General features: G+C 36.5%; 2 protein-coding genes across 4 annotated transcripts; one reads left to right on the plus strand and one right to left on the minus strand.

Moving 5' to 3' along the window:
- Positions 1–1,607: 1,607 nt before the first annotated feature.
- LOC119072384 (septin-2) lies at positions 1,608–4,615 on the minus strand. 2 transcript variants are annotated; one of them, XM_037177585.1, is made up of 8 exons: positions 4,483–4,615; positions 3,436–3,546; positions 3,038–3,374; positions 2,855–2,973; positions 2,593–2,785; positions 2,372–2,535; positions 2,172–2,309; positions 1,608–2,106 (listed from the first exon to the last, which is right to left on the minus strand). In XM_037177585.1, exons 1-8 carry the CDS (start codon positions 4,552–4,554, stop codon positions 1,939–1,941), a joined length of 1,302 nt encoding a protein of 433 aa, XP_037033480.1. In that variant the 5' UTR covers positions 4,555–4,615; the 3' UTR covers positions 1,608–1,938. The 2 variants fall into 2 exon arrangements, with proteins under 2 accessions (XP_037033480.1, XP_037033481.1); XM_037177586.1 differs by lacking the exon at positions 4,483–4,615 and adding an exon at positions 3,614–3,654.
- Positions 4,616–6,275: 1,660 nt separating this feature from the next.
- LOC119072385 (elongin-C) lies at positions 6,276–7,439 on the plus strand. 2 transcript variants are annotated; one of them, XM_037177588.1, is made up of 3 exons: positions 6,276–6,417; positions 6,485–6,704; positions 6,901–7,439. In XM_037177588.1, the coding sequence occupies exons 2-3, from the start codon at positions 6,487–6,489 to the stop codon at positions 7,040–7,042; spliced, it is 360 nt and encodes a 119-aa protein (XP_037033483.1). In that variant the 5' UTR covers positions 6,276–6,417; positions 6,485–6,486; the 3' UTR covers positions 7,043–7,439. The 2 variants fall into 2 exon arrangements, with proteins under 2 accessions (XP_037033483.1, XP_037033482.1); XM_037177587.1 differs by having other exon boundaries at positions 6,299–6,704.
- The last annotated feature ends 2,818 nt before the right edge of the window (positions 7,440–10,257 follow it).

The following is a 10,257-nucleotide window of genomic DNA, read 5'->3' on the forward strand; positions in this document are numbered from 1 at the left end:
CTCAGTCCGAGGACCCAAATTTAAAATTTTTTTCAACTACATTCTATTCGGCCTTTGATTACCTTCCAAATGAAACAAAAATTACGAAAAACGGATGAAATTTGCTCGAGTTATATGTAAAATACACATAGGGCCCTAGTATCGGCCTCAGTCCGAGGACCCAAATTTAAAAAAATTTTCAACTACATTCTATTCGGCCTTTGATTACCTTCCAAATGAAACAAAAATTACCAAAAACGGATGAAATTTGCTCGAGTTATATTGAAAATACAAATAGGGCCCTAGTATCGGCCTCAGTCCGAGGACCCGAATTTAAATTTTTTTTCAACTACATTCTATTCGGCCTTTGATTACCTCCCACATGAAACAAAAATTACGAAAAACGGATGAAATTTGCTCGAGTTATATTGAAAATACAAATAGGGCCCTAGTATCGGCCTCAGTCCGAGGACCCAAATTTAAATTTTTTTTCAACTACATTCTATTCGACCTTTGATTACCTCCCACATGAAACAAAAATTACGAAAAACGGATGAAATTTCCTCGAGTTATATGTAAAATACACATAGGGCCCTAGTAGTGGCCTTAGTTCAAGGACCCAAATTTAATTTTTTTTCAACAACATTCTATTCGGCATTCGATTACCTTCCAAATCAAACAAAAATTACGAAAAACGAATGAAATTTGCTCGAGTTCTATGTAAAATATACATAGGGCCCTAGTAGCATTTCACTTCTAAGGCCCTAACTCACCGTCCACTCACCCGATTTTAAAAAACTTTTTTTTTCCTGGATTGGTATTGACAATACCTATCATTTGCCGTGTCATTTACATTTCCATCGTTTATTTTGCCATAAATATCACCAAAAGACCTTAAATCACTTAGGTGGCCCTAACTCACGAAGGGCCGACCCGAATATGCCCATCTTCGAACTTAGCCTCACTATTTCGACTATCTTTCAGGGGAAAAAAAATTTTTGAAATCGGATTTGATTTACTCAAGATATCGACGTGACAGACGGACAGACGGACAGACATTTTTATTGCAGATTCGTCATCTACGAACATAGGCAAACACTTTGCCCTTACCGTTTGCTTCGAATTCCATCAATTACACACGGCATCGTAATCCTATAAGCCCCTTTGTACTTCGTACGGGGCTAAAAAGCAGCGGTGCAAGCTTTTTAGAATTATTTAAAAAAAAAAAACTTTTTGCTGATTATTATTGCTAGTGTGATGGTGAATCGCGGTAGGTCGGAATCCGGAATCTCTAAAAATAAAAATTGAAATCGACACACCCTAATGGTATTCAGTGGACAAACGGAAATCACTCGCTTTTATCGGCGAAAGAAAACACATTTCACATTTATAATATATAGAATGATGTATTTGGTCTGTAAAGTCCGAGTAGAAATTAGAGACGATCAAAATTTGAGTCCAATATTTTCTCTTTGGTAAAACAACATCTACGATCCATATGTACTCGATGCATAGTTCGAAAATATAGTCACATTCGGTTGATAGGACTCAACACGTTGTTTGTGATTTGTAGGAATCAAAATAAGAATTTTTCATTGTTAGGCGACTTAAACTCGTAACACTATGTCTATAGGTAAAAAGAACTCTTTAATACTTGAATAAAATTCTTAAAAAAAGAAAAAAAAATTGTTTTAAAAAATAGATTTTGTGTAGTAGGTCGCACTCTAATTTGTATGTTAGTTCTCTTACAACTAAAATGTTTGTTTTAAAACGAAAATCAATCCAGTGACACTAATATGCACATGACAGACAACTTATTGCGTTTGATCAATATATTGGAAATGCAAACAAATGAACCGGTGGTCGGTTGATGCTGAAAAAGCCAGTGATCGAGAGATTTGAATTTCTAAGTTTTTTTTTTGTTTCTCCTTCTCATTTGCGCTCAATCAACATTTTCGTCTATTTCTTGTTCTTCTTTCCTAACGTTAGAGTGTGATGTGACGCCGTCATTTGTGCTTTGCGTCGACTGAATTCAACGAAATCCTCTTCCAATTTCTTGCGCGATTCCTCCAGTTTTCGTTTGTCTTCGGCATGGTCTTTTTTGAGCTTATCGAATTTGGCGTGGAGCTGAAAAAGATGACCAAATTTTGAAGTTGGACTTCGTCTCGAACGAGCCTTTCAAACACACAAACCTCTTTCTCATTCTCCTTGAGTTCGGCTTCCTTTTCCTTGACACGCAACACAAACATTTGTCGCATCTCGTCCTCTTTCCCTTGTAGTTCAGCCATATGATTGGATCGTTTGGCCTCGAATGTTTGTTGGAATGAAACCTGAATTGAGTGAGAAGACAGTTCGATTACTAATTTCCGGAGCACCCAGACGAATGACTTACGGGTTTGTTGTCGCTATCAACATCGGTAAAGCCCATTTGTTCAAGTCGCTTCTGACGGTACAGTTCATAATGACGGGTGTGTGTCTTTTCACGCATGTCTTCCATATTGGTGCGAATCAACATTTCCCGCAGTTTCACGAAGTCGCAATGAGCTTCGTTGTCGACTGAAAGGAGACTGAAATTTGTACCGAGAACACTCATCAAATGTCATACGAAATCACCTTGTACCGTTCCCCATGGATATTGTCGAGCACGAACGGTTTTGTTACCAAGACGAACGAACTCGGTAGATCCGACGACAGCAAACGGAACGTGGGTGTTCATAGAAACGTTGACTTCGGCGACGGTTTCATCATCGGTGGGAAATTGATAGATCTGTACGCCATTGGTCGACAGTTCTTGATTAATTTTGGCCTGAGGATTCGAAAGAAAGACGAGACTGTATTCGTGTATGATCAGCACACGCGCTCATAACCAAATCACCTTGAATCGTTGCAGTTCCGTCTTGGAAATTGTATCCGCCTTAGCAATGATTGGAATTATGTTAACTTTGGTGTCCAGTTTCTTCATACAAACCAAGTCCAACGATTTGAGTCCATGACCTACAGTCGTCAGAAATCAAATTGAAAATCGTTCAACTGAACCGCACAACATCATTTTCCTCACCTGTTGGACATATAAAGTACAGACAGATATGAATGCGACTATCGTGGCACGTTGACAACGACCGTTTAATTTTCAATTCTTCCTGCAAATACGATTCGAACTGCGAGTCGATGTAATCGACAACCGCCTTAAACGAATCGTCCTTGTTGATTTGGTCGCCGTATCCAACCGTATCGCAAATGGTCAACTTCAAACGGACACTTTTCTCTTGCAACTGATACGTGTGCGATTTGAGCTTAACATTGGGCAGTGTATGCGGACTGGGCTGAGACTCAAAGCTTGTATTGAATAACGTATCCATCAGAGTGCTTTTGCCAAGACCAGTTTCGCCGATACACTATTTAAATGAATCGTTAGGATTGCAGGTCAGATAGTCATCGGTGAAAAGCTAATCTCACCATTATGTTGAACACGAATCCGTTTTGAACACTCTTGTTCACTAGTTGATTCGGCAAACTATCGAAGCCAACATGGCCCGATAGTTTCATGCTCCGCAACGATTGATCGTTCTGGAAATTAAATAATTTGTTCAGAATATTTGAATGCTGTAATTGTCCGCTAATATAACAAATGTACCACCAAAGCTGGCATTTCGCGACTGAAATTGTTCTAACGTTTCTTGGAATTTCTTAAAAATAAAAAAAGACAAAAAACGAATTGTTTTACGGTCGCTACTGGACTGAAAGAATTCGATTCAATGACTTGACGTGGACTCAACTAAATCTAAAAAAAAATATTTTCCTGTCTAAACACCTCAAGAATGTAGGCCTTCATTTGTATTCAAAGTTGATTGGTATCGTAATTGCTGTACATATAATTAAAAAAATATGTTACGCTGGATCAATGTGTTTTCATAAAGAGCCGTATTTGTCGTTGCAGCCATTTCGGTCATAACGCTATATTCTTTAAATGTTTCAAAGACAAGAATGTAAGACACGCGCAACATGTAAAGTCAATCATCTTTAAAGAAATCATATTTTTAGAACGAAGAAAAAGGCACAATGAATTCTCCAGTGAATGAGACATTCCATGAATGGAAATGACTCAGACCCTTGTAGAGGTATATATGATATTAACAGTGCGACGGTCGACGCAAACATTTTTCGTAAACAAATCGTTCCATATGCAAAAAAAATTGATTGAGCTGAAAGTATGTTGATTCGTTTTGCATCATTAATCACAACAGTGGACAATAAAACACAAAAAATTGAGTTCAGTCAATTTAAACAGAACGGCAATACATATACAACAAAAAAAAAATCATAAACATTTTTTTTCCTGCTGCAATGTAACGCCCAATTCGACAAACAATAACCGCACAAATACAGACAAATTCCCGAATCCTTTGCATCCATTTTATTGTCCAGTGCATTATGAATCGGATTTGAACGGAATTGGCGTAATTGCAACCGGATTTTATTTATTATTTACGAATTTTTACTCACTTTTGAAATTTCAACGTCAGCTGCAGCCATTGTTGATGAAACGGTTGAAACAGAAAAACAGAACGGTTGCATTCGTCGACTCTGTTCATTTTATTTTCGTAATTTTTGGTGAATAAGAAATTATGCAGGGTTGGACACAGAACCAAGGCTGTATACTTTGGGGAGGTCACACAGATACAGATACGCGGGTTACACACCACAGTTGATGATAAAATGGCCGATTTCATACAAAAATTCACCTACTCTGATGATTCTCGTCGTCTTGATGATGTGGTGAATTTTTTGTATATGTAAAGTGATCAGAAGTGGTGTGTTCCCGCGTATCTAATAAAATAGCGGTCTGCGTGACCTCCCCAAAGTATACAGCCTTGCACAGAACGTCTTACATTTGTTCCATCGTACGGTAAAAACGATTTTTGATAAGCCGAAAACGAACGAGAGCATCCACATAACCATAACGCTTTTGTGAACATTTTGTCAACAATAATTTTTCGGTTATGTCTCTATGGATGACGCTTTGACAGCTGAATTAACCTTGGGACATACCTACACTTCATTTTCATTATACGGTACTCGTCAACATAACCCCAATTTAGTTGTCGATGAGTTGTCATTAACCTCAATTAATTGATAAGTGCAATTCGCTCGTTCGATTCATTCGACATGTATGCCAATGAAAGTAAACTCTATAGGTATGGTCTAATGTCAAAATGTGTATGGAGCGAAGGAAATAACGATTTCATATAAAGAAACTTACCTCTCAATGATTTTCCTTGAAAGGTGAGTTTGTTTATATGAAATCGCTATTTCCTCCGGTTTGTATGGACAGACCATACCTGTTTTTACATTCATTAATGTATGTCATCTGGGATCGTGTCAGACGTGTACAAGTCATGAAAATAATGTATAGGTAAGCAAGCGTACCGTATCGTCCGACACTAAATCTTGTACTTCGTTAGTTTTACATACGGTCTGCTATAAGAGTACCCTAGGCGAGAACAATGAGTTCATTGTTGTTGTCAAAGACAGATGATTATATTTTTTTATGCGACGCGACAGAGGACCGAAAATGATGGCATTTTTCTCGGATTTTCGTCCCTTTGAATGACAAGTTGAAGTTGTATACTCTTTTGATGTGGTCGATTTGAGGTAATTTAGTAATTTTGCTTGTAGACGTGACTTCTCGTTCGGGCTACAACTCGAGAAATTATCTAAAATTAATCGTTCAAAACCAGGTACATAAATAACTAATTCACGCATACACGTTTTGATTAATCTAATTTTCGCCACTTAAAAGGCTACGAGAATATGATATTTGGTTGAAGCTTTGTTTGATGACAGCTCAGAGGAAAAAATGTCTATTTCCCATTGTTTTGACAAGCTGTCACCTTTGTTTTTGTATTGAATAATTTTGTGACAATTATGGAATTTTCTAGTTTCTTTCCTCTGTAGACGAATAACTATTATAAAATCATGTGACCGGGGAAACTTTAATATACCCACTGCTAGACAATACTGCAATACTCGTTCTGAGTATTATTGAAAGAGTTGCAGAAAGATGTCAACAAATTGTGACTGGGCCATTGTACCCAAAGTATATTTAAACACTGAAGGTACCGCAGTGTCCCTGCACAAACCGTACTAACTTATTGACCATGAAAATTCTCATTTACACGTGTCTGTCGATAATAGTCATGAAACAATTCACTTTATATTACACCGCCAGCAGAGATATGTACTTACCTCTTTTGTTGAAATCATATACCTTCTCCAAAACTCAACAAAATATTTTCGAATTGTTGTGTTGTACATTCTGTTTTTCACCGCCATACCATCTGTCAATGTGACTAGCAATAATTTTAGACATTTTTGTAGAAAAAAATCTTAGTTTTTATCGACAATTCAGTTACAAATATCCAGGCAATCGCATACAAAGTACGTGAACGAATCGAAATAATTTGAAATAAATTTGTTATCATTACCGCAAATCGCCTCTGTTTAGAAATGTCTCAACCAATGGATGAACAAACAACACCACAGAAATTATTTGGAGGATGTGAGGGTCCTGATGCTATGTATGTTAAGCTTATATCATCAGATGGACACGAATTTATTGTTAAGCGTGAGCATGCATTGACATCGGGCACCATAAAGGCTATGCTGTCCGGTCCCGGCCAATTTGCTGAAAATGAAGCCAACGAAGTGAATTTTAGGGAAATTCCGTAAGTTTTGTTTCTCAATAAAATTCATTTTTTTTTCTTTTCAATTGTATTGGTGATGATTGTGTTGCAATCGTTGAGTGACAATTTAATTTATATGCGGCGGAGAAAATTTAGTTTTTTTTTGTTGTTTATTGTTCGGTTCAGAGAAAGGTCAACAACAAGTTCAATGTCAACTTTTTCTTTTTATTTCGTACAGATCTCATGTGTTGAAGAAAGTCTGCATGTACTTCACATATAAGGTGCGCTACACAAACAGCTCTACCGAAATTCCAGAATTTCCAATTGCACCCGAAATCGCCTTGGAATTGCTGATGGCCGCTAATTTTTTGGACTGTTAATTTTGTCATCAAATTGGAAAAAACTCAAAACAAAAACAAAAAAAATCCCCCAAGAATGCTGTGGTGTATAATATTTTATTAAATTAATTTTTCTTTTTATTAATTATTTTCTCGTTTAATGACTGAACGTGTGCAAATGTGGTTACACGAAATGTTGCATGAAAGTTTTTTTTTTTTTAGAGAGCAATCAACTAAATATTTTGTAAAATGCAGAGAGAGAAACTTAAAAGTTTTGGCTTTTGGTCAGAGAATTTTTTTTAATTATTATTTCCTTCAGAAAAAACCGTTATTTGTGCGCCTTGAATATTTTTTAGAAAAAAAAGAGAACTCAATTAACTCCTACAGGAAATTGTGATCAGATCTGAAGAGCAACTAAACTTAACTTTTATGTAACTCGTTTCGTTTGTTTTTTATATATGAAAAAGAAAAGAAAAGGAAATAGACAACAACAACATCAACAGAAAAATGGTTACTAATATGATGAATAACTAAAATAATGAAAACGAAAATCAAATAAAATTTTCTGTTAAATTTCATAAGTCGATTTCTGTTAGTGTTATAAACTGTACAGAAGAACACAATCATTACTTTGCATATTACGCGCACTTTCGACCAAAGTTCAAATAATTTTTTTTTTTCATTTTTCGATTAGATAACACAAAGAAGTTCGAACATTGAACACTGATTTGAAAATGGATTTTGTTTTTATCATCTCACAAATGACGAATTTCAGCTTCTTGAATGGGGTATTAAGGAGCATATTTTCGACAGTACAACATCTATATACCAAGACATGTATCTAAATCGTTCGACTCTAAGAGTGCCATAACTAGGGTAGACGTTAGTGTATATTTCTCAGCCGAAACGCATTGTAGAAAGTCCCAATAAAATTGGTGTCAAGACGAAGTTATTGGTGGCGAGTAAAATTGAAAGAAAAACATAGCTAACGCCGACCAGTACGAAACACCTATTCATATCAAAAGCCTTTAATGTGAAAGTACTTCATTTCTCTTATTTCATTTTCTTCTCTACTGACCTTTAAAATCACTTAAATTATCCACTCTTTGCCTTGTTATCATATACAAATAAATTGCCGGAGGCAATATAGTCAGCCCCGTACGAAGTCAACTTTCATAAATTCCTATTTAAACAGCTATATACCGCTATATTTACCTATAAATAAACATTTCACAGATGAATATGCTATTATATAGCTCTATATGCCTGTATGTAGCTCAATATAGGTGAATATAGATATATATAGATGTCCATATATGGAATGCCTGAAACACCCCACACACAAAACAAATTATTTCCATGTTAACAGAAACTCTCTAAATACAATTTTTCCCAAGATATATCACTTTTATTAAAATCCAATATGGCTGCCGGCAGCCATTTTGTTGGGAGACCGGAAATAGTACGTGCACTTTATATTCGTTAATACCTTTTAAACAAAAAAAAATTCATGAAATTCGGTCAAGATTTACTCGAGTTATTGACAAAATACTCCACGTTCACTATATGGCCGAGTAGCCGTATATGAGCTCACTCCAAGAGACCTAGCTCCAAGATCACGCTCTGGTGAATCGAATTTCACGAACTTTTTTTCCCCTGATTGGTACGGTCCTATCTACTACCTAATACCTATCTAATAAAGCAAAAACAGTCGAAATCCGTTCAAATTTGGCCGATCTACAAGCAAAAACTGCTTGGCGCCCTGTACCTGGTTCAAACCAAGGGGTCTAACTCACGAGTCGGTCATCCGATTTCCATAAACTTTTTTTTTGACGTAACACTTACTAATGTAGCGTTTTAATTTCTAGAGATATCTTCGAAAAACCCTAAAGCACTTATTGGGCCTCAGCTCGGGAGGGGTCGACCCAAAATCACCCATCTTCGAACTTAGCCTTTCTTATGACATTACCAAACGGGGAAAAAAAGAATTTTCAAAATCGGATGCGTTTTACTCAAGTTAGAGAACGCACAGACGGACGGACGGACTTTTTTTCCGCGGATTTGGCATCTCTAGACAACCACAATAGGTTTCCCCTTACTCAGAGAGTCCAATTCCACGTGTTACAAACGTATGCGTAAACCTATAAGACCAACGTACTTCGTACGGGTCTAAAAATTGTAGAAAGTTCTATCGTACCAGAAGAGTTGAAAATTCGAAAATATGCCTTGTCTGACTTTATTTTTAATGGTGACTGGCTACGCAACTCATTTGTAAAAATCCCACGATTAAAAAATAATCTGAACGGTCCTTTGGGAATCGATAGAATACCCAGTATGGCAATGTCCGACACTGGTTTCATTGTAACACCAATTTCGATTTCCTACAATGCGCTTCGGCTGACATAAGTACTAAGTCTATCCTCGTTATGGGTTCAAAAAGGGAAGTCGTAGAGCAATTGCTTCTCGCATCGGTTAGTTTAACGATATGGCATGGGTATGTTTCAAACGGTGATCTTGTGAATGACCGAAAATTTGTGATATTTTTAAGATGAGATATCCAGATAACTAAGAATGAAAGGCAGACTTTAATTGCTTGACTCTGACACGTATTAGCTCGTCCTATTCACATATTATTTTCATCGCAGTTCTTCCAATAATAATAATTTAATGGTGTAAGGCTCGGAGCAGGTGAAGTTTTTGGTCTTGGAAAATCTATTCAAAAGTTGTTTAATGAAACGCAATCGTGGATGAATCGTGGTTGTTAGCATGTATCACTTTTCTACGTTGCGTTAAGACTAAACTCTGTGGATCGACCTGTGAGCAGATAAACCTGACGTTCACGTGTTTTGAGTGTGTCTTACAGATAGTATTCACAACATCCATGGATCTTTGAAAAGATGGTTAAGTACATTTTCCGAGGCCTAAAAATTTTCCTGTTCTCAGCTTTCGCATCATTATTGAGACATCTTAAACATCTTACTATTGTACCGGGACTATCATTGTTACGGACTTAAATGTTTCCATTAAATCTTACAGTTGACGACAAAACGTCTCGGTAAGTAAAGATTCAAGGAAAAATAGGTCCAAATGATTAATAAATCTGCTTGTAATCTAATCTAGTATACAGGTTTAGTCGTGAAACGAATAATCTGAAGGGATTTTTCAGCTATACCCAAATGTAAGATGAGAATATTGAAACCATGCCTCACATATAAGCTAATTTACGTGAAGTTAGAAGTAATTTGAGTGAGTCGAGC

This window comes from Bradysia coprophila (assembly GCF_014529535.1).
Source record: "Bradysia coprophila strain Holo2 chromosome IV unlocalized genomic scaffold, BU_Bcop_v1 contig_81, whole genome shotgun sequence".
Classification (NCBI taxonomy): domain Eukaryota; kingdom Metazoa; phylum Arthropoda; class Insecta; order Diptera; family Sciaridae; genus Bradysia; species Bradysia coprophila.